The sequence below is a fragment of the Oncorhynchus keta genome, chromosome 12 (assembly GCF_023373465.1).
Source record: "Oncorhynchus keta strain PuntledgeMale-10-30-2019 chromosome 12, Oket_V2, whole genome shotgun sequence".
Lineage (NCBI taxonomy): Eukaryota > Metazoa > Chordata > Actinopteri > Salmoniformes > Salmonidae > Oncorhynchus > Oncorhynchus keta.
The window spans coordinates 14,048,070-14,072,916 of record NC_068432.1 but is presented as its reverse complement, the minus strand read 5'-3'; the positions used below and the strand labels follow the sequence as shown (position 1 = coordinate 14,072,916).

At 45.6% G+C, this 24,847-nt stretch overlaps 1 protein-coding gene across 3 annotated transcripts in view; it reads right to left on the bottom strand.

The window, feature by feature from the left end:
* LOC118391024 (teneurin-2-like) overlaps nucleotides 1-24,847 on the bottom strand; it is a 279,332-nt gene that overhangs the window by 9,512 nt on the left and 244,973 nt on the right. For all 3 annotated transcript variants that reach the window (XM_052457754.1, XM_035781945.2, XM_035781946.2), the window contains 15 exons: nucleotides 20,503-20,625; nucleotides 17,884-18,089; nucleotides 17,427-17,622; nucleotides 15,573-15,674; nucleotides 15,040-15,234; nucleotides 12,855-13,055; nucleotides 12,355-12,540; nucleotides 8,839-8,985; nucleotides 6,797-7,007; nucleotides 3,530-3,649; nucleotides 3,086-3,347; nucleotides 2,447-2,714; nucleotides 1,787-1,930; nucleotides 859-1,111; nucleotides 726-746 (listed from right to left, as the gene is read on the bottom strand). In XM_052457754.1, coding sequence (XP_052313714.1) covers nucleotides 726-746; nucleotides 859-1,111; nucleotides 1,787-1,930; nucleotides 2,447-2,714; nucleotides 3,086-3,347; nucleotides 3,530-3,649; nucleotides 6,797-7,007; nucleotides 8,839-8,985; nucleotides 12,355-12,540; nucleotides 12,855-13,055; nucleotides 15,040-15,234; nucleotides 15,573-15,674; nucleotides 17,427-17,622; nucleotides 17,884-18,089; nucleotides 20,503-20,625 — 2,635 coding nt within the window. The remainder of the gene's footprint in view (nucleotides 1-725; nucleotides 747-858; nucleotides 1,112-1,786; nucleotides 1,931-2,446; nucleotides 2,715-3,085; nucleotides 3,348-3,529; nucleotides 3,650-6,796; nucleotides 7,008-8,838; nucleotides 8,986-12,354; nucleotides 12,541-12,854; nucleotides 13,056-15,039; nucleotides 15,235-15,572; nucleotides 15,675-17,426; nucleotides 17,623-17,883; nucleotides 18,090-20,502; nucleotides 20,626-24,847) is intronic.

The following is a 24,847-nucleotide window of genomic DNA, read 5'->3' as shown; positions in this document are numbered from 1 at the left end:
AATGGAAACAGGATGCACTTGAGCTCAATTTGTTTTTTTTTTGGGGGGGGGGTGTAGACTGATGAGGAAATGTGTTTCTTCAACCAATTTTAGAATAAAGGCTATAACGTAACTAAATGTGGAAAAGGTCAAGGGGTCTGAATACTTACCGAATTCACTGTAAAAATGTACAGTATATTGATGATTTATAAAGCCAGGCACATTCAACAGTTACGCTATTGATTATAGACCTAATTAAGTTGGGGTTTCCTCTCGCCTTAGACAACAAGGGCAAGGGCTGTTTTCTCCTCTCCTAACTCCTCTGTCTCCGCCCATTGTTCTCAACACAAATATGCTGGTTAAACTTTGCTATTGTTCACATAGCAACATGGTCTAGGAAAAGGCACCAATTCAACAGCGCAGTGATTTATTTCAGAACCGCTACCCAAGCCGGAGAATTGTTATAAAATAATATCATTGATATTAGTGTTGCACCATTGTTCTTACTTAATACAACCATATATATTTTCAGCAGCACATGTCTTAGAGTGATGGACTGTGTCATCCCCGCGGCCTCCACAATAGATTAGTCCACTCAGACAGGTGTCTTGTACGACATAATTTTTTTATTTTTGTTTGCTGCTGTTCGACGAAAGAAATCTCGGTTGACCAACAGCCTATCGACCAAACAATCGACCAGTCGACTAAATGGGGTCAGCCCTAGAGGACACACGAACATAACTTACCCATGCCTCAAGTCTTTATTTCTGGAGAAAAACAAAAACAAAAGAAAACAACCTTGTTAGTTTCCACCTATCATGTTACTCATCCCCTCCCCCAATGATAACCTCTGTCCATCCGTCATGTCTGCCAACCTACCTCAGCTCCAGCACGGCTGTGGTGTTCAGAGTGGGGTAGACCCGGCGGACGAAGTTGAGGTCTCCCACATACAGGCTGCCGTCCCCCCCACAGGCCAGCGCCACGGGGGCCAGCAGCTTGTTGCCTTCAGCCAAACCACTGCAGCTGGGGCAAGAGATACTGCGCCTGCGCCCGTTCCCCATGATGCTGTTGATGACTGGAGGCTGCTGCTCTGATACAAACACGTTCTCCCCACTGCCCTTATGCAGGATCCCTGAAACAGTAGATGCATTCCGATTCAAAACAATATCCTTTTAGATCCTAAACTTTACATCTACGCCGTGAAGAGAGCTAGGGAACAAAGACCCAGTGTCACTTTTTAATCAGCCTCCATCTTAATATTGACTTACTTATCATTTTAGACTTTCAATTCCCTGTGTATCTAAAAATAAAACAATAAAGTAATCCAATAATACTGTTCAAACTGTTGCTATAGAAACTGAGTGAGTGTGAAGGTGTGAGAGTCAGAGAGGTATACTATTAGTGCTTTTCATCTTATTGACTCCCTGCTTGTCCCCTGTCTGTCACTGCCTGGGCACAGGACTATTCCATTGGTTTTCAGTGGAAACAGGGTGCTGTCAAACATGGAGGCGAAAGAACACTGTTTTAGGAGATCCTCAGTTGCACTGCATTGACATACAGATGCGAGACAAGAAAAAGACACGACTACTTGGATGTTGAACATTCATTCATGCTTTCCAAGACGTCATCTGGTTTCAGTGACCATTTAATGTAGTTACACCATTTAAAAAAAAACACAAAAAAAACATTTCTCAACACTAACAAAAGATAACACACACACACACACACGCGTAAACGATCTGTCCTGCTGTGAGTGAGGTTTGTTCTAAAATGTTCTAAGTGCGTTTTAAAAGGCTGTAGGTCGTACCACTGGCAATGTTGAGGGCGTGGTGTTTGTCCAGGGACCAGCCCCCCAGGTTGGACGGTAGCAGCTCGTAACCCTGCAGCTCCGCTGTCCTCTTCTCCCATAGGATCAGACTGGGACACGTCTCATACTCAAACCCCACTGACACTGTAGAAAAATAGAGAATAGAACTTTTCCTCCCCATCCACACTTTTAGCACCACCTCAAAGTAACACAGGGCGTCATCACACTACATAGCGCGCACAGTCATTGGATGCATTAAATGTACTCTCAATGACCACAGGAATCGAATGTAATACACATACGTGTGGACGAACGCATCAGGTTTAGCCTGCTTCCGCAAGAATGTTAATCAAGCGAGTGAGATTTAATGAGACGTGTGCGTAGGGAGAAACGTATGCAGTGTGATCACATAGTGTTTCTGTCAATGCATGGTTCACACCTACACAGCACCACACAGTATCTTACTGTGTAGGTGTCAACTTAATTAAACGCTTGTGTTGTGGCTTTCTTTTGTCAGGAAGCCACAACAGAAGTTCTGCCAGCCTGTTGCGGTAATAGACGGCACGGTCCTGTGTCTTGACAGATAGAGATACACAGTTACATCTAACATAACCGACAAAACATAATCCAAACACTACAGAATCTCACACTGCCACTCACCAGCAGCCTGGGTCAGCCCATAGACCCTCTGCCTGTAGGCGTCCGTCTTGTCCCAGATGTAGGAGTAGGCCAGGTTAGGAGAGGCGTGGAACCACTTCTGGAAGAGGTGCCCCTCCACGGCCACCATCAGGTGCACCTTGACCAGGGAGAGGGGCACCAGGGTCTGAGTCATGGTCACCTTCAGCAGGGCGTGGTACCCCGAAGCACGAGAGCTCAGGTAGCACAGCTTCAGACCTGTACCTGGGATCTCTAGCTGCTCATGAACCACCTAGGAGGAGGAGGGAGAGAGGGAGTTACTGGAAGAGAGAGAGAAGAAAGTAACAGACAAAGACAGCTGGAGGGAGAGAGAGAGAATGCTAATATATATATATATTTTTTTAAATTGTGGTTGGATACTTTATTCAGACAGTAATGACATGAGATAGGGAGACAGGCAAATACTAGAAACAGTGGCAAGGTTGGAAGCAGGAATTGATCCCTGTTCTCAGGTGGAAAGTTGTAAGCAGAGAGAGAGATATATATATATATATATATATATATATATATATATATATATATATATATATATAGAGAGAGAGAAGAAAGTAACAGACAGAGACAGCTAGAGGGAGAGCTACTGAATGTATGTACAGTAAGTACCTGAGTCTCAGGGATGATGTGCCTCTCTGCAGGATGGGAGCTGAAGAAGGAGGAGAGGGGTGAGGCCACCACCACGGGGTCAGGGTGGACGTAGCCACTGAGGTCACAGGCTGGGATGGTGTTCTCCTCCGTCTTCAGTACCAGCGTGTCCATGGCATAGAACCGGTTCCAGGGCAGCCACACCGTGCGCTCTTGGCTCAAGAACGGCGCTCGCTCGAAGTGCAGGGTCAGAGACGCACCCCCATTGGCCACCAGGTCAAATCTACAGAGGAACAAAGACAGGGTGTTATAAAGCCATTGATCCACACGGTCCTCCTTTCACTCTAAGGTGTTTGTAATTCATGGGGGAACTAAGGGACATACAGTAAATCCATTAATACAACAACAACAAAAATAACAAAAATGGTAGTCATTGTCATATTCAAAACCCAAACGGTCACTCACGTGCCGTCCTGTCGAGTCAGGGTGTAACCATAGTGAGGGTACTTGACAAATGTCACATTAACCCCTACCAGGGGAGTCCCGTCCGTGGTCAGGACCTGGCCTCTGATCAACGATGCCAGGCTGCAAGAGGAGGTGAAAGAAGATACAGTTGCTTCCTAACTGACTGCCAAGGCATGAAGATGATGTAACAGCAAGTGATCCTTGCTGTCAAAGTCAGTGGTAATTACTTAGTGACAGAAAAATACACTTTTGGATATATTTGAAACTCTCATATATATTTAAGCAATAAGACCCGGGGGGAGGGTGGTATATGGTCAATATACCATGGCTAAGGGCTGTTCTTAGCCGTGGTATATTGGCCATATACCACAACCCCCCAAGGTGACTTATTGCAATTATAAACTGGTCAAGAACGTAATTAGAGCAGTTAAAATAAATGTTTCGGGGGTAGGCGGAGCTAGCATGTTGGAGTGAACGGCTGTATTGTGGACGTTGAGAAAGCTTCTGAATTCACCGCTGGTAGGATCGACGAGTTAGAGAAGCTATGCACGTCATTGTAGGATACTGTACAGAGGCTTTCTGTGAAAGTGGTGGACCTGGAGGGCCCATCCAGACGTAATAACCTTTGCGTTGTTGGTCTGGCAGAGGGGATAGAGGCGGGCTCTCGCCCCACCAACTTCTTCGCCAAGCTATTGAAGGATGCAATGGGATCGGATGTTTTGGATTCGGATCCCCAGCTGGACCGCGCACATCGCTCCCTTGTCCCAGTGCCTGGACCGGGCCAACGTCCTCACCCAGTAATCATCTGTTGTCACAGTTTCAAGACCAAGGATCTTATCCTGCGTGAAGCTCGAATGAGGGGCAACCTGTCACATAAAGGGCATCCATTCCGTGTCTATGAGGATTATGCGCCCGATGTGGCAAAGCATCGCGCCGACTACAGAGATGTCATGACCAAACTCTACAAACTCCATCTTCGCCCAGCTGTACTCTACCCTGCAAGACTAAGAATTACCCCGCCTTCCGGTGAGAAGATTTGGCTCTCCTCGGTTTTGGACGCAGAGAAGTTTATCCGGGGATATACACCAATCCCCCGTACAGGTTAGGGTGCCTTGTTATTGCGTGTTAGGGTCTGCTCATGGACTCGAATCCATACTATACCATATTGGGTGAAAACGTATTAAACGGGCTCAACAAGGGCTACCGAACATGTAAGACGCTGAGCAGACCAATGGATGGTGGTCAGAGCTCTCATTTAACGTTAAATTCACTGTCATCTCGGCTGTGCTCATTACTTCCAGGTTTGATTACATTTACATTTACTTTTAAGTCATTTAGCAGACGCTCTTATCCAGAGCGACTTACAAATTGGCGCATTCACCTTATGACATCCATCACTGACACCTTCGGACGGATATACTTATATTCCCCCACTTTTGTTTAGTTTCGTTATTTATTTTACAATCTTTACATTACTCTTACTACCATACCATTTATTTATTGCTTGCAGGGGACTGGGGGTGATGGTTGGGAGGGGGCAGACGCCTGGTTAGCAAGTTGATGTTTTGTGCCGTTCTGCCTTTGTCTGGCCGTGGGCCTCTCTCCCGACTAGAGTCCCACCAGCCCTCTGTAGTGCTTATGTATGTGTAGGTGTGCGTACATATAATTACTATTTGTACTTTATTACTATTTTCTTTTAGCATTTTAGTATTATGTATGTGTAAATTTTAAATCAGTGTAGATTGTTATTCTGGGGTATGAATGTTAGTATGTGTATATGTGCATATGGATGTATATACATATTCTTGAAATATATATAGGATTTTTTTGTGTGGGTATGTATACATACATGTATGTATATGTGTGTGTGTGTATGTATATATAGGTATGTGTATCTGTATGTGTGTGTATGTATATATGTGTATATGTGTGTATGTATGTGTGTATATGTATGTGTGTATATATATGTATGTGTGTGTATACATAGAAGGGACCTTTGCTTCCTTTGAGTTGCTGAGGGAAACTTATAATCTTCCCAGAAGTAATTCTTTCAGATACCTACAAATTAGAGACTACGTTAGAAAACACCTCCCAACATTTGAGAATGCTAAACCTTCCATGTTTGACGAATGCATAAAAATATGCCCCACCTCAGATAAACTGATATCGCGTCTATATGATGCTTTTCAATCTGTTAGCACACCTTCTACTGATGCCATCAAGGCAAAATGGGAGGAAGAACCAGGGACTGACATCTCGGTGGCAGACTGGGAAGAGAGCTTGGAGTATATCCACACATGCTCCATTAATTCCAGACATCGTCTCATACAATTCAAGGTATTACACAGATTACACTATTCCAAAACTAAACTGCATAGGATATTTCCTGACCCATCCCCTACATGTGATAAATGTCAGGCTACGCAGGGTACACTACTCCACTGCTTTGCCCTATGCTCTAGCTTGCATGGTTATTGGTGTGGAATTTTTGGGATCCTCTCTGAAGTTTTGGAGACTTCAATAGATCCAGACCCGCTTCTGATAATCCTGGGAGTATTTGAGTCCCTAAACGGATTAACCAACCCCCAAAAACAACTAATCTCGTATGGTCTCATCTCGGCAAAAAAACAAATCTTGTTGTTCTGGAAAAGGAGGGAAGCGCCCTCTACCAAATTATGGCTCAGTGAATTGGCAAACACTGTACACTTAGAAAGAATTAATTTATTGTTCAGAATATATCTATCAACATTTGATCAAATCTGGCAGCCTTTCCTCTCCTACTTGGACGAGTCGGCGCTGTGAATTTGTACTTATTAACGCACTCTCAATTGTAATATTTTAATCTACCTTTGGGCAGCATGTGCTGGCCCTGCCACCCGAGCAGTTGGGAGGGAATAGGGGATGTGGGGATAGGGGGGACATCTTCCCTCTTTCTTCCTACTTGTCCTTGTTTTGTATGTCGTGTTTTGTATTATTTGTCCTGCACCCAGAACTCTGGGTCTTGTTGTTCCTGTCTGCTCTTTTATGTTTAGATAATAATTGTATACCTGTCTTGTATACCTATACACCATTCTTGTGTGTGTTTAATAAAAATATTTGAAACAAAAATAAATGTTTCGTCATACCCGTGGTACACTGTCTGATATACTACGGCTGTCAGCCAATTAGAATTCAGGGCTCGAACCACCCAGTTTACAAATGCTGATATCTATTGCGTAGCTAGTTGATTCCATCTAAGGAAGTGAAATAGACAGATGGGTACACTACCTTGAGTTGAAGGGGTTGTTTCCAGGGATGATGTGGGTGCCATCCCTCCCCACCAGTAGCTTGACCCTGTCATAGAATGACCGGACTTTCAGGGATGGTGATTGACTTTGCTGGATGATCTGCAGTGGATCCCTTGCTCCCAGACACAGTGGATTGGTCAGGCACAGACTCTGAGTGCAGCAGTCGGGATCCATGCAGTCTGTCAGTCCGTCTGCACGGGGAAACACACAGAGATATCATCTGGACATTCTTCATGTCAAATGGTTCCTCTTGTAGTTGGGCAGAACAGAACAAGATGATTGCTCACGCAGGAGCAGAGCTGATAAAACAGTGCCACGAAGAAACGACAGTCGAAATGGAATTTAATATTCACAGACATGGCACGCATGTTTAGCATTCGGGGTGCCCTCTACACTGTGTCCATGTGAACCACAACGTGTGCATGATTCAACATGTATAATCCCTTTCCATTCGTCTCCTGATTGTTTCATGAGACAGTTATAATTGAGCTCTTCATCTAATGCTCTATTTTCATTAGGACGGGTGTGTGGTGTTGTATTCTCTCCAGGTTCTCCTTTAGAAGTGGTGCTCTGCAGCCTGCTCCCCGGCACAGTGCCTGCATGTCCTCCTTTTAATCAAACCCAATAACACCGGCATCAAAGTCAAACGGGACATAACGCACAACCCTGTGGGGGGTCTCCTCTTTTTCATCTCTTTTTACGCGCCCGACACAAGCCCGCGCGTGCACTCACCCGCCTCTATTTTCCTTCCCTCCCTTACACCTCCCATCCGCTTCAGACCTGCCAAAACAAACACTGCCAACTACTTTCAGAGACTTTGTACACATTTTCCGTTTGATCTTTCAGGTATTATTTGGTGAAATAAAACCCAGACAGAGACAAATAGAGAGGGAGGGAGACTGATAAACACACAGACAGACATACATACACAGCGAGAGTGTTACGGATTAAGGACGCGACTTGGAAGTATGACACAACATCTCCATGGAAGAAGGAAGACGATTGGATTAACCATATCAGCCAGCCAATTAGGCAGCCAGGCAGCCAGCCAGTCACACATTGAAACATGCACTGAGCCAGTCTGGTAATGGAAGGCTGTTCAAGTGAGCCATGTTTAAAAACCCATTGTCCTCGGAGCCCATGACCTTATTGCTCAGACGCAGATGGGGGAGATGAAAGATTAAAGGCTTCCAGGGGCTGCATTAAGACACCTGTTCAATCACCACCCGTTTCCTTGGCGACAGGCATCCTCAATTGCATGACATGCCACAGAGAAAGCGCTCTTTAAAATTGACACAGCTCTGGCCTCTGCAAACTACTTAATCGTTAATCAAGGAAAAATACACGTGGGTATCATTTTCATGTTAGATAACCCTGCCCTGACATGCTGACTGAGGCTGACTGGCTGACTGCTCAGAGCTGCTGCTTGCCCTGTGAAAAGCATCTATTGCCGAGGCCTCTTTGATCCTCTCACAAATGGTCACAGGAGGGGGTCACTCCATCTCCCACCAGGGAGGGAGGGAGAGGAAATAATATGGGCATCCATCTCAGCAAACTCTAGGTCACTGATCCCCACATGCTCTTAGGAGGAGGAGGAGGAGGCATTGATTCAACCAGCCTCTCCTCTCTCCCCATCCCTCTCAGTGCTAGCTCACACCGACAGAAGGATGCCATAATGGGGCCATTCAGACCTGATAGCACTAGCCCCGCAATCACACCTCTTTGATCCGCTAAAAACACTCACTGGGAGGAAACCTCTCAGAGAAACCTGGGCAGGCGTCTGGCTGTCTGGCTGACTCCTGCTCATCAGGGAGAATCAAGTAATTGTCACGCCTAAGAGACACTGCTATTATTAGGAAATAAACGGACTGAAAATCTAGACCAAATCAACAGTACAGTTGCACAAATACTGTAACTCCGCCACAGCTGGTTCAAAATCAGGGTATAATTTTTCATAGGCAAATCTACAAAGCTCAGCCTGCCTTCCTGTGCTGCGATCCTTCACCTCTTCAACACACTCACCTCCTTCGTTGTCCTTGTTGTCAGCACAGGAGATCTCCATGGCAACGCTGCAGCCAGGTCCTCTCCAGCCAGTGTGGCATTCACAGTGCCAGTTGTTCTGTCCCAGGGTGCATTGGCCATTCCCGTTACAGAGGCCCGGGCACCCGTCTGAGAGAGAGGGAGGAGGGAAATAGACAGAGTGGACAGGGACCAGAGGAGTGGACCGATCAGTAATAGTGACATAGTAACTTGTGCCAGCTAAGGGAGAGCAGCACACCAACTTAATATATTTAGTCTCTGTCTACCATTGCATCACATAACAAGGGCATAAAAATATCAAATTGATTGATTGATTACATGGCAAGGGGATTGCATCTCATCACAACAATTCTCTTGTTGTGGATGTGGATTTCATACTGCTACAATATATACCCTAGAGGCAAAAGGGAGGGGTTTGGCATGCGGTAAATTGTTTTGTTCAATATCCATTCATAGCTAAAAGTATTCAATAAAAGAAAGTACACAAGTTCACAGCCAATTCATTTGCAGTGGTTGATTTGCCTCTGGAGGCTGGCTGGGTTGTAATGCTGCCTCATGAGAGAATTTGATTAGGCAAAACTGATGAGATTACAAGCCACCTAGACTTTGAAAACAGGGAGGGAGAACAGGAGAGATGCTACACATCACTGATGACTGCAGTCCCCCTCAGCAGATGTAATATTCTCCCAGGCTAGGTTAATGAAGAGGACATGATGAATGCTGCTGGGACATCTGTCTCAGTGGTGTAGTACAGGCTGTACAGGAGACCAGACGTATGGAACCAGGCAGTCGGAGGTATTGGACTGTAAACTCGCCGATTGTGTACCCAAGAATGAACATCACCAAAAGGCCAAAAGAGCAAACCTCACTGAAAAAAAATATATACATGAAGAAGTGATAAATATGAATCCATAACCTGCATTTAGAAAATCAGACACTTTCGTCAAATTAGGAAACGTCAAGATTAACATTAAGACTCCCCGAACAGGCTAAAATCTCATTAAACCGTATTAACCTTTCATTTAAGCCAGCCTCCTAACAACATGTCCGCCGTCCTGTCCCGATGTGGAGCAGTACAGTCATTAGTATTCTCCCAGCAGGGATGAGCATGCAGCTTCACTGGTCCAACTCATCTATTAGTATTCTACCTACTGCTGGGCAGATGCAGCTAGAAGGCCAAGGCCATTAATATTCCCATGGAGGGAGCAGACTGCTGCTGCAGAAATAGCTGCCGATCGGTCTCCATTGAGCCCACTTAACATGGAGTAGCAACGCTAACGTACACCTCCAGCTAACTGTGTGTCTACAACAAGACGTTGATAGACAGATAGATGGACTGACAGGCCGACAGTCGCAAACGAACACAGGAGGAACAAACTGACACACAATAGTCCTATGCTTAACAAAGCACAAGAGAGAAATCAAGGCAATGGATCCAAATGTTAAGTCTATGAGGTTTTGGTTCATCTGTCGTGGACAGACTAGTTAAACATATAAATGGTACCATCTGACCATCTGGGTTAACCAATATTAGGAAGTGGTAGAAAGGGTGCACTAGCTGAATATCCCAATATGAGGGACCAATAGGGATTGGGGATACTAGCAAATGGGAGTTTGCATCACTCTACTGGAACTCTAAAACACCAGCTACCACTAAGACATTGAGTACAAACACTACTCAACACTTCACAATACTAAATGAACCATCTACATCCATCTTCTACACAAGAGAGTGGTCTGTTTGAGGCGTGGGGAACTAACTGCACACATCAGATCACCTCTTGTCCAAATACAATACCTTGTTCCAAGCTTTCCCAAAAGTCTGCAAGAAACCAAAATAGGCAGGTTTGATACGTTACTCGTGTGTGGAGGACAAAGTGGGATTCTTAACATGACGTGGTTCATCACAGGTAAATAGGAGAGATAAATCTCCTTCAAACTCAACTGTCCAACACTAAGAGAGAAACACATAATGAACAGAGAATGGGAGCTAGCACAGTTCTAACAACACAGCCCACAGTGGAGCCCCAGGGAGGTGTTTTTCTCATCAGATGGGAGGAAGATAAAGAGAGGAAAATAGGAAAATAAAGCCCTCTGGCACTCAAGAGCACTCTGGGGGAGAATGAGGGGGCAGAGTGGCTGTCCCTCTCTGTTGGCTCCCAGGGAGGCTGAGTGGGTCTTAAGGCTTCCACATGCTTCGGTTCGGCTGGCACCTAGCCAAACTAGGCTAGGCAAATCAAATGAGTGTGCTGGCATACTCCCTTAAAAGACGTTCGCTCGAAAAACAAGAAAAAAGCTGCAATAGCACTGTTTGTCCATCTTGAGAAGCCGTAGCCAGTATACAAGTCCTCAAAATAGTCCGAATTAATCTAAGATAACTCATGAAATCTGTCATTCATTTTGATGTTCTTGTTGATTAACTCTTAGTCCCGGCATTTAACATCTAACTAAGATGTCTGGTATTTCTCAAGTGAAAAAATGTGCATGAAAAAGAATAATAGAATAACAATAAACCCTTCATTGAAGATTCCCTACTGTTGACCAATGACCGACGAAGGGGCATAGACTTCAGCTACCAAAATTGGGCTTGCCTTGAGCCCCAAAAAAAGTGCGCACGAAGCAGGAAAAACCCTTGACGAAGACCAAAAAGAACAAAAATTTCACAAAAATGCACAATCTGTTCCGAACTGTTTTGGATGGAAAGCATGCAGACGCCTTAAGGGAGCACCAAGAGGCCTGCTGCCCAGCCTTCTCCACCGGAGAGTGGGTGACTAGGCTGGAGGGGCGAGGCTGCAAATAGATGTGGCTGAGTACTTTGGTCATGGATGAAACATTTGCACTGTAGTGGAGAAACCATTCCAAATGAATGGGAGAGCTTCTTAATGGCATGAAGGAGCAGAGCAGGAAAGGAGGGCACTCATCAGCATTGGTGGAAATATCTGCTGCTGAGTGCTATACTTCAGCAATAAGGCCAGAGGGGGGTGTGGTATACGGCCAATATACCACCGCTAAGGGCTGTTCTCAAGCACGAAACAACGTAGCATTCAGGGCTCGAACCACCCAGTTTAGAATGCTCTTTCTATAATCATAGAAAGAGACACATTGGACATGGCTATGGGAAGATCTTTTGTGTTCGGGCTGAGGAGTATTTTTCTCCGCTCTATATATATATATATATATATATATATATATATATATATATGTTTTTATTTCCTGCGGCTATGGACTGCCGGTACCTCCTCATAATCCAACCAAGGTATATGGTTAAGACAGCATAAAGGATGCAGCATAAAGGATGCAGCATAAAGGATGCAGCATAAAGGATGCAGCATAAAGGATGCAGCATAAAGGATGCATCTTTTAAACATGTGGGGGTAGTGACAGTTCAACTCTTTGGCTGAGAGTTAGTATGGTGGGAAGATGGAAGCATGATACCGCTGTGTGTGTTAGCGTGCCAGGGTGTTGGCTGATTGGCTGGCTGGCTGGCCGGATGCATACCGATGGTGCAGTGCTCTCCGTTCCAGCCCTGTTGGCACTGACACTTCCCATCCCGGCATGTCCCGTGCTTCACACACAGCGGATTGCAGACACGCTGGTCACACCCGGTGCCTGTCCAGCCCTCCTCACAGCGACACACACCGCCAACACACAGGCCGTGGGCGCCACAGTCCGACGAGCACACCTCTGTGGAGAAACACACACATGAGCACAGTAACAGGAGAGGGAAGCAGTACAGTAGACGGACACAGGGAAATGGATGGGTTTCACAGAGGAGGTAGTCACAAAGAGATGTGGCCATGGTGTGTGTTGAGTGTCTTTCTGAGTTGTAGAGACTAGTGAGAGAAGTAGAATAATATATGCCATTTAGCAGACGTTCTATCCAAAGCAACAGACATGCATGCGTGGTCCCGGGTATTGAACCCACCATCTTGGCATTGCAAGCACCATGCGCTACCAACTGAGCTTACAGAGGGGAAGGTGTGTGTGGTATTACCTACCCATGGAGCAGTCTGGTCCCATCCAGTTTGGGTCGCAGCTACAGATGCCTGTGTCGGGTATGAAGGCACCGTGTCCGTGGCACTGGTCTGGGCACTGGGCCCTGGGATGCTCACAGAGCGGGCCGGCCCAGCCTGGCTTACAGTGGCACTGCCCACTCACACAGGTACCATGGTCAGAGCAGCCTGGGTCAAGACAGTCAACTGATACACAGATAGAGAGAAACGAGGCATGACGTCAATGCACCTAACAAAAACGTAGTAGCAGTAGTAGTGAATAGTGAATATACTTAAAGTAGGGAATATAATGAAAGAAAGGAGGCAAAATGGCAATTTCTGATGTATTCTCAGTCCCTTCGTATAACCAGAACTCTCTCTACTCTGCCATCATCTCGCTTCTCTACTTACCCTACTTTTGGCTCCAACTCCACTTCATCCCAGATGAGCAGAAAACCCATCAGAACATAAGTGAATGAATCGGCTCCAGGGCAATTATTTAAAAGCGGGATCAATAGAAGAGATTCCATTCCCGTAATAACCTTTCTGATGTACAGTGGGGGTCTGAAATGATTGACGACCGTGACAAAGTTGAGCAAAAATGACTGTGTAAAATAAATCATTTAAATACTGAGCTATATTGTATGCAAAGGATATTATATTATTTTTTATACGAACAGAACTGCTCAGAGAAAGAGGTTTTTGTTGAACAACTCATTTAAAAACAATTCTCAAAAAGGTAGGGGGTCAAAATGATTGACACCCCTGTTTTCAACACTTCAGGTGGTGAGGATAAAAGAGTCTTTTTCTAAAATGTTTTATGAGATTTGAGAACACACCGGGAGGGACCCTTGACCTTTCCTCCATACAGAATCCTTCTAGATCACCGATATCCTTCGAACTGCCCTGTTCAATTCAAACAGCAGGTTTTTAATGGGTTTCAAGTCCCCCAATTAACCATTTCCTTTTTGAAGGTTTTTGGCTAAAATATCCTGGTACATGAAGTCTATGATGCCGTTGACCTTAATAAGAGCAAAGACCAGCGGCAGCAAAATAGCCCCATAACATCAAATATTATTTTCTGATCATGCGTTCTCATTTTGACGCCAAACCCACCCTGGTATGCATGGCCAAAGAGCTCTTGGATTGGAACTGGACCTTTGGTCTGATGACATGATACAAAAAGCTATTGTATTGTATTTGAACTATTTATTTTATACAGACAATACTTGCTCATCATGATCAAGGGTGTCAATCATTTCAGACCCCACTGTGTACACGGAGTGCACAAAACATTAGGAACACCTTCCCAATCTTGAGTTGCATCCCCTTTGCCCTCAGAACAGCCTCAATTTGTCAGAGCATGTACTCTACAAGGTGTCAAAAGTGTTCCACAGGGATGCTGGCCCATTTTTGACCCAAATGCTTCCCACTGTTGTGTCAAGTTGGCTGGATGTCCTTTGGATGATGGACCATTATTGATACACACAGGAAACTGTTGAGCGTGAAAGAACCAGCAGTGTTGCCGTTCTTGACACACTCAAACCGGTGCGCCAGGAACCTAGTGATACCCCGTTCAAAGGCACCTAAATATTTAGTCTTGTCTATTCACCCTCTGAATGGCACACATACACAATCCATGTCTCAATTTTTTATTTTTTTATTTTACCTTTATTTAACTAGGCAAGTCAGTTACGAACAAATTCTTATTTTCAATGACGGCCTAGGAACAGTGGGTTAACTGCCTGTTCAGGGGCAGAACGACAGATTTGTAACTTGTCAGCTCAGGGATTTAAACTTGCAACCTTCCGGTTGCACCGCTCTAACCACTAGACTACCCTGCCACCCCAATTGTCTCAAAGCTTAAAAATCCTTCTTTAACCTGTCTCCTCCCCTTCATCTACACGGATTGAAGTGGATTTAACAAGTGACATCATTAAGGGATCACATCCTTCACCTGGATTCTCCTGGTCAGTCTATGTCACGGAATGAGCAAGTGTTCCTAATGTTTTGTCCACTCAGTGTATATCACTGCAGTCTCATACTTTTTGAAACGTAATATGGCACTACATTGTGAATCTCCCTGAAGGCAGGTGTGTGTGTGTGTGTGCGTGTGTTTGTCTGAGAGTGGGCGTGAACAAGTGTGCGCGTGAACAAGTGTGCGCGTGATCTACAGCGCTGTACACCCTACCTTCCTCGCAGGTGTCGCCGCGGTAACCTGCAGAGCACGTGCAGGAGCCCTCGGAGCAGGTGCCACGGCCGTTACAAACTGGGTCAATACACTGGCCCACTGGGACGTCACACTCTGAACCCTTCCATCCGCTGTAGCAGATACACGAGCCCTTGTCATACTGGCCATTGCCACTGCACAAGACCGGGCAGGCAGCTAGACAACGTGGGAGGAATGAGATACAGCAAGGGAGACAAGGTGAAAGACATGGGCTTTAGGTCCTATTTGAGTCATGCTCCATTTTATTTGTTGTAGATAATCACTTATGTTGAGATCGGACTCAAACAAGTCATGGTGGCTCTTGTTACGAGGATCAAGGTACGGGTAAAATATTCCACAATATACATTTGAGTGATGCTTCATTTTAATATATCAGTGTTGAGACGATCCTATTGGACATGTCTCAAAACGATGACGATTTTAAAGATAGGGGTGAAATATACCTACAGAATACACAACTTGACAGCCGAGCGCAGTGATACCAAAGTACATACCTTTGGCACAATCCATGCCATGGAATCCTGGAAAGCAGTGGCACACACCCGACATGCACTCTCCGTTTCCATGGCAATTCTGCGGGCATTCTTGCACTGAATCTATGATCGAACAGAAATCATTGAAAACAGACAAGTAATTACAACCAAAATATGAGATATGATATGATACAGGATGCGATTGTTCCCACTCCTCTCACCTCCCTCTGTTTGATCCCTCTCCTGTTTTGATGAGGCAGACCTCCTCCCTCATCACCTCTTCCCTCCTTACCGTTCATAATTAGATGCGTCTGAATAATTAACAGTCATTAACGTTCCACTGGCGGCTGAACCTGCGACTCTTTCTATAGCTAATATAATAGTCTGTGCCAATAAGAGTTGAATGCAGAACGTCAAGTATTTGATGGAAGAATACAATGAAGCACTAGAATGGTGTGAACACATTGACATTACTCGAAAAAGGGGGCAGCTCCTGGGGGCATGTCAACATATACTGTACAGCTTCATGCAAAGACTACAGCTCAGTATTAAGAGGACAGGTGAAGACAGATGAGCTTTTGCGAGCTTTTTTATTCAAAATAATTCTCTGTAATTATCCATTAGCAGTTCATTCAAAACGCCTCTGTGGCGTGACGTCTTAACACATTATTCAAATGATTCAGCTTACCAAAACTCTTTCTTAGCACACCCCAAATGTCCTCAAACAACCCCCCCACCCACCCACCCCCCTGCCACAAGTGAAAACCTCCCCCATTACAACATTACTCATCCCCACTGCTCAGTTAAGTACAATTACTGTAATATAATTGCCTCAATCACTCAGTGTCCCTACGGCAGTACGCCAGTGGCAGAGGCTACTCCACCACTGTATGTTGCTGCCACTGTTGCATGTCCTGTCTGCCTCCCCACGGAGGATTAGAGGTTCATGGAAGCATATAAGGCAAATGAATAATGAGCAGATGTGTATTTATTTACTAAGAGAGTCTACTGTTGAAGACAAAAGCTCCACTTTGACCTTGTGCATATCAATGTAGCCAGTAGCCAAGCCAACCCATTCGTCTAAGCTCCCGTTCCACTCCCTTTTAGTCAAGTTTAAGCCCACGCCCTGTTCTGTTGCCCTTTGTTCTCCTTTCAGTAGCATCATCCTTCAGACCAGTCTTTCTCATCACTGGTTATCATTTCAACTCATCTCTAAATCAAAATATGTTGTTTCATGCCTTTACTGCAGCAGAGCCTGCCTGTGTGCTGTGTAGAGATAGTGTTTTTCTTCGGGGGAGCTCCTGACAGTCATGAAAACTTCAAAACCAAAGCAAGTGCAAAAATGTATGTGTTTCTTTTCTTGTTTTGTTCTCAGCTGTTGCACGCTTGTTTACTGTTACGCGATGGTGAACTGTGTGACAGCTGCGGCAGGTAGCTTAGTGGTTAGAGCGTTGGGCCAGTAACCGAAAGGTTGCTGGATCGAATCCCCGAGCTGACATGGTAGAAATGTGTCATTCTCCCCCTGAACAAGGCAGTTAACCCACTGTTCCTTGGTAGGCCGTCATTGTAAATAAGAATTTGTTCTTGACTGACTTGATTATAGATTTTTTAAATGCAGCTCACAGACGGAGAGGACTCCACAGGCATACATCTATTACAACTCAATCTCTCCCACTCAACATTGCCAACACATTCAGAGTTCACTACTAATATCAGTCTAACCTGAACTGGCCAACAGGGCTGCAAACCTGGAATGGTGCATTTGTAGAACTCACTCAGAGGTGTTACTCACTACCAGAATCCAAAAATGGTTTCCCTGCCTTTACGAAGAGAAAACAGAGATATAGAGCAGGGAAATACAATAACAGCACCCACCTAGAGCCACGGTGCTGAAGGAGACAGACTCCTTGTCCTTGCCGTCGTTGTAGAAGGCCAGATGCCAGGTGCCAGGATCCAGGTATTGAACAAAGATGGCCTCGTTCAGAACCACCGTGTGGATGCTGCGGCGCTCCCGAGGAGACTCCACCACACTCCACTTCTCCTTCCCGTCCAGACGCTCCATGTAGTCATACTGAACAGAGAGAACAGGGTTAGTCAGGAAGGAAGGGGCACTGCAGGAAGTAGTCAATTCTGCTTAATAAACCCGGTTTATTAAATTCAGGTGGAATTAATGTCAAGGTCTATAACATATCTGTGACATATGTAATATACTTCTATGATAGGTCATGTTTTAGACCTGGATATAGCTATCTAGGTCTAAAACATGACCTATCCAGGTCTAAAACATGACCTATCTAGGTCTAAAACAATATAGACGGCCATTGCTGGGTACCTGTGCATGGGACGGGGGCAGACCCTTGCGGATGTACACCCCAAAGAGTGCATCTTTGCCCAGGGAGATGTTGAACTTGAGGAACAGGGGCTGGCGGAGGTGTAGTAAGGAGCGCCAAAAAACTCCTGGGGGGATGTCCTGGCTCACCCGCCGACCTACCTCCAGCTCACCTGTACTTATACTACTGTTCCTGTACACCCATGGTCCTGAAAGAGAGACGGAGGAGGGAATGGGGATGGGAGAGAGAGCGAGAGAAAGAGAAAGAGAGGGTGTGAGTGAAAGAGAGAAGAGAGAAAGAGTAGGCTAGACATACCAAATCCAAGGTAAAGGCCCCTGTGAGTTTACCTCAGATCTCTGTCGAAATAACCCCTCTGCTGTGATAAAACCCAGAGGAAAGTCAATGTCTCCAGCTCATGGAGAGGCAATGCAAATATTTGTGTTTCATTGCGGGGGAAAAAACCAACATACAGATGCTGTTTTACTAAGGTGTGCATTTTACAACACTATTAATCATCTCACACTGTAAAAGGGTTTTGGGGGGGGATGTACACTACATGTTTACATTGTAGTGCTGTAGGATGCGGCATCACACAGTTCCTGTAGCTCCTTTTACCTATGGGGACTGGTGAGGAACTAAAGGTCTGCTACCATTCTCCTCCTCCCTCCGAGGGGGATTACCTTATTCCCAGACCTGTTTATCATGCAGCTCTCATGGGACTGAGGGGTCGACAATAGTGAGGACTTTGCTAAATCATCGTAGTCCACCATCATCTGTGGTGCAACATACTGCATCTCCCCTTAAAAACAAAAAACGCTTGAGAAATTGATGCAGGAACAGGAAGTTCCTAGTATTAACTATAACTGCAAAGGTTGCTATCCCTCTCTGGTTTTGAGCAGTTAACCCCAAATAGTTTATTTTCCTAGCTGAGAAACCTCTGGCTGTATTAATATTGGATGAGGGAGAGAGATAAAGAAAGAATGGGGTGGAGAGAGAGAGAGAGAGAGTGAAGGGAGATACAGAGAGAAAGAGATGAGGTCCTAGGTAGCGATCTGTTCCTCCCACAGTATTAAAGCAGGGGTGTTATTCCTCCTGAACACATCAGGCAGATCTGCAAATGTCCTCCTGACAGTGAGGATCACAGACACACAGCGAGAGAGTCACACTAACCACAATGCTCTGGCTCGCCTCCAGCACAGTCTCACAGCTCCCTCTCTATGTCTTTACTGCAGAGTGACCTCAACTCATCTAGACACCAGGATCCAAGCCCTGGAGGTTAGGGAGGCATCAACCGTTTAGTCTGGAGGTCTGCCTCACAACACAGTCTTATGAAAAACTATTCCCAGTCCTGCCAAACCCCGGAGAACCCAACGCATCTCTCAGTAGAGAGCCGTTTGATGCCATTCCCAACAGATGACAGATGTGCTCTCACTCATATCTTGTCCTTTCCACAACCTTCTCTAATTACATGAAGCCCAGCAAATTCAAACGCTCAATTTCAGCGTCTGGCTTAAACAAACTAGCTTGGCCCAGACATGCAGTGTGTGTGTGTGTGTGTGTGTGTGTGTGTGTGTGTGTGTGTGTGTGTGTGTGTGTGTGTGTGTGTGTGTGTGTGTGTGTGTGTGTGTGTGTGTGTGTGTGTGTGTGTGTGTGTGTGTGTGTGTGTGTGTGTGTGTGTGTGTGTGTGTGTATGTGTGTGTGTGTGTGTGCGGGTGTGTCAGCTCATCAGACAGCCCATGCTTGGCGGCTCCTCAGAGCCACTCCAGAGGCCCTCCATCAAAGCCAACGTCACGCTGTTGGAAAAACACTTCAGAGGACGAGTTCACAGCTCGAGTCTCCGAGAGCGATTTCACAGCTCCTTCCGCCCACACTACGCCTCCTCTAGTTGGATTAGATGGAATGTGTCGTTACAGTCCTCCTAAATTAAGACATGCCTCTGACGCGGCCAGAAAATTCTACAGACCGAAGGGAGTGATATGGTGTTTTAACAGCAATCAAACAAATGTGCATTGGTATGTGTGAGGAATTACTAAATATTTATCTGAGGGCTGAAGGCTTCCTTTCTAATGTGTTACTAATTCACAAGGGAAATGAGGCATTACATGCACTATGGCGGACGGATGGTCAGCCTTGTGCCATCCTTTGATTGCGCTCCGACAGCAAACTTCAAAGCGCAAGGTAAATAACCTGAGTTCTAATGCAATTGGCAACGCTCCTTTAATAAAACCTGTGTAAGCTCTGTTGATGTGATTAGTATTCTATTAGGAGTTTTGCACCAGACGGGGTAAGCTTCACTATAATTCAAACACTCCAGACAGCAGAAAAGGGAGAACTCGTTATAATTTGTTCATTAACAAATGAAAGCCAGGGACTTCTTGTTCTTCGTTCTTGCACATTAGCAGGTTGTCGATTTCCACTACATCCTTCCCTCCATTCATAAACAAATCTAGCCCAGAGCTACCAGACCTCTAACCCAGAGCTACCAGAACAGCCAGAGCCTCACTAGCTGTTAGAACCCCCAGTACAGTCTCCAGTTATCCATGCTGCCTCAGTGTAGTGTAGTGGAGGGTTTCAGCACCATGGCCAGGGGCGGTAGCTGTGTGGACTCTGGCTGTTCTTACCTCTGCCTCCGGAGGGCACTGTTGCCACGTCGCTCCTGCCCGGCAGGCCAGTGCTCAGTCCGTTGTTGATCAGGTGACCATCGGCCGGTTTCAGCTGCCAGTTGAGCCCCAGCAGATTCAGAACTGATCGAGACAGAGAGAGAGAGAGAAAGAGAGAGAGAGAGCGATAGAGAGCACAATACCATAGTGTGAATATTGTAGTGTATATACCACTAATACACAGAGCTGGGCTGTTGAGCTGTGCTGGTTTGGGCTGGCCACAATGGCCAGGCAGCTTGCCCACACAGGTGGACTGGAAGCCCACAGCCCAAGAGAACAGTTTAATAAGCCTCTCACTTCACTACTTAATCACAATGGCCTTTAGGTAAATCACTTCATCCCAATACTCAAGAGAAAACTCTTTAAACAGCCATGATAGAGTTGGCTTTGTCTCATACCTTCCTGTATATTGGATTAAATGCTGGGACATCCTACATTTTGATTAAAAAAAGACAAATAGGCTGAATCTGAATAATAATAAAACAAAAATATAAATAAAATGCTTTGAATTTAGTGACAAAGATAACTCTTCTTCTTGAGTTAATCAGCTCGTACATTCCATCGCTAGGAAAAGACCTTGGATTAATATCTCGGCAATTTTTCATCTACTCCCCAGAAGTCCAATTACTGCTGCCAATGACCTTTTGCACAGAGCGAAACCCAGAGAACATAGAACATTCAGGTATATCAAAATTCCCCAAAATGTAGCTATTCGGTTGGGACAGGGATGGCATCTGCTTGAAGCACACGTCAACCTCACTATAACAAGTCAGACAGATCAACACTCTTATTTTATAATTGTTTTAATTGTACCTTTATTTAACGAGGCAAGTCAGTTAAGAACAAATTCTTATTTACAATGACGGCCTACCGGGGAACAGTGGCTTATCTGCCTCGTTCAGGGCCAGAACGACAGATTTTTACCTTGTCAGCTCGGGGATTCGAGCCAGCAACTTGTCTGTTATTGGCCCAATGCTCTAACCACTAGGCTACCTGCCGCTCTCTATGATAATATAAGGAACAGTCGTTTTGTCAGTCAGAGGTCCTAAGGTCATCTACATGACAACATGCAGAGTGGTCCAATGGCTGTTCATAACAGGGGTAGAAATGAAATCTACTCTTCAAACGGCTACGTGGGGAGAGGCTGAGGGGGTCTTAACATTCTACCCAGTCCCTCTTACCCTAGTCCACATGGATGCACACCAGCACACACACTGACATTGGAATGTACAGGCACAGCAGTATGCAAACAAGCATATGCACGCAAACATATACACGCATGCACACACACGCGCGAAGATGCAGACGTATGCAGTATCAGTGTTAATGACTCACCTTCATCTGTGCCCTACTATCCCAGCTACCCCCCCCCCAGGGCTGAGGCAGACAGTAGGCTGAGGAGAATGAATGGAGCAGGATGGGCCCCTCAGTATAGCTCCTGTCTGAGCTGTTCAGCTTGACTTGTGGGCAGGCAGGCTATGCTCCTGTGCCACTCCACTGTCAACCTCTCTATCGTCACAGAGATGGGAGCAGCCTTTCTTCACTATCTCCATTTACTCTCGCTCTTCTCTCCTCTATCTGCTTATCTGCCACAATCTCTCTCCTTCAATCTACTTCCATCTCCACGTCTCCTTCATTCATCTCTCTCTGCAGCCTTTCTTTTCTCCCACAGCAGTCACTAGGCCTCTGTCCCAGATACACTTTGCTATCCAGACATTGGGCTGCTGCTGCTGCTGATCCTGGCACAGATCAGGGACAAAGAAGTCCAGGAACGTTATCAATAATAAGCTCTCTCCGAAAGCTTTGTCTAATGGGACACAATTCACTGCATTTCTGTCGATGCTGGCAAGAAACCCATGTCTTTCTACTCGGCCTGTAGAGGGCACCCTTGCTATAAACCATTGCAGAGTTCAAAGGGGAATTTTTGATAAGGTCTATGCATGGGGAGCCAAACTGCATATCGACTCTGTCTTGCAGCGAGACACACCTCTATACAGCAATGGCGCCACCTTCCTCAATTCAGGATGGTGCCAAGAGCCACATACAATCAATTGCTAATTGTATTAGATCATTTAACAACAATCAAATGATGCCATTCTAAAAATAGCACTTCTCCATGACTATTTTCAAACCATCTCCTCATGGCGTGCACACTGTCACCCTACATTTAAACACAAGAAACAACAATCAGGCTGGCTGTGCAGCTATAGTTATGCACACTATAAATGTGCCCATGGGGATGAGTGTAGAAAAAGGATCAGAGAAACAGGCACTTTGCATACATTAGCTCAAAGACGAGAGCTGCAGCACTGCACTGCTTACTGCGGTCTGCATGCTGCCTGTACAACTCCCAAGGTTTACCTAGATAATCATTAGCTGATTGAATAAAAAGCTTGTCAATGAGGCGAAGAGACAGTAAAAATAAAGCTAAATGACAGGCGGGCCCCTCAAGCTGTTGGTCATCCTCAGTTAATTCTGAACAAGAACCCAAGTTCTGCCGAGGCATTAATAAATCCTCGCCTTCGGGTTCCTCCTCCCTCTCCAGCTTCTTTCGGTACAACACACGGTCTTCTGCAGGCCTCTCTAAAGATACACATATACGTGTAAAGCAATGTAAGCTAGGTAATCAGTGGTTCATCAGTCTGTCAATGAACCAGCATGGCAAGTGTTAAATACTCTCTGTCGCTTCAATGCACTTAAGACTGCTTAATCACATCTGGGGGAAATCTTCCACAAACTCATTTTCGGCCCTGCAATAAACATGAATAATTAACAGAAAATGTGTTAGATGAGAAATTCATGAGATGGTGCATAACAATTTATGTAATCTTTATCTATAATTCACCTCCTCAAAGTGATGTATAACATTACCTAGAGAAGTACTAATCTGAGAGATGACCTCAACTCTCCCGGGAAGGCACTGTGAGTTCCCCGTCTCTGCTGCAGGAGCAAGACGCTCCAACTTCAGGTCACATCCATCATCAAGGAACAGCACAGAGAGATACCCCCCGGTGGACTAATGCAGTATAATTATTTATTATTGGCTACCACTCACTTCAGTGGTTATGTATCAAAACTCAATGTGACGATCCCAAAAAAGATCAAGTTGTAATACATTGGTCTGGGGAGTCTGATGAATTCTATGAATCTAACAGGTGAAGAGTCCTCAGTTTGAGGACCGAGACTGGGTGTGGCAACAACAACAAAAATGATTCCCGAATATTAAGCCTTTATTCTTGTAATACCCCCATGTGAGCCGCTCCCTCCAGGGGATTTCTCCTGCAAACGCAAACACAGCTAAGTCTAAAGGCTTTGAAGTTCAACTACAAAGTGGAGCAGACCCAGGGGCCAGGGGAGGGAGTTTGCCGGGCCGGCTGAGGAAAGGAAAGCAGGCCGTGCTGGGGATGAGGATGGGCCGTGATGTGATGTGATGGAGGAGCATAGAGCTCAGGTCTGCTCGGTTGGTCCCCTGGCAGGACCAGCCTCTGATGAACCGGTAATGAAAACAGCCGTGGGCCTTGCTCCCTGGGTGCCACACCTCCTCTGACTGATGCAACTAAGTGGCAGTTCACAGCAATCTGAGGACAGGATTACAGGAAGTTAAAAGCAGGTGTGCAGTCTGTGCAGCACCACCACCACCCATCCCCCATCCCCGAGAGACAACTCAAATTATAGGTGTGTAAACACATACGTTAGGCTCCAACTTACACACACACACACACACACACACACACACACACACACACACACACACACACACACACACACACACACACACACACACACACACACACACACACACACACACACACACACACACACATCAACACAAACTCAAATCACCAACACTCTGCCACACATAAACACACACAAAAAAAGAGCACTGTGAAATAAAAAGCTTTTATTCCCACTGATCTCCCGGCGTGTTTCCATCTTTGAAGTCTGTTTGATTTGTCGTTCACAGCTTCTAGCAACACTGTTGTGAATACAAATGTGTGACTACGAGAAATCGACAGTGTCTCTCCTAACAATGAAAAGCCAAGCCAATAACAGCAGCCCTTTCTGGGGTCTATCCATCCCCACTGCAGCATTCTCTCCAATCCCTCCACAGTGTGTATCTTATCCGCTGCTCTATCCTTGACCACTGAGGGACCCCAGCCTCTGAGAGATGATGCGACATGACTGTGCTGCGGAGCCATTTTGTTGTCTGATCATCACCCTTTCTGCAGACCCATGGAATCTAAAAAGGATTACCACCCCACCAGCAACCCCCGCGACCCCCCTCTGCGAGGGCGAGATGTGGGTG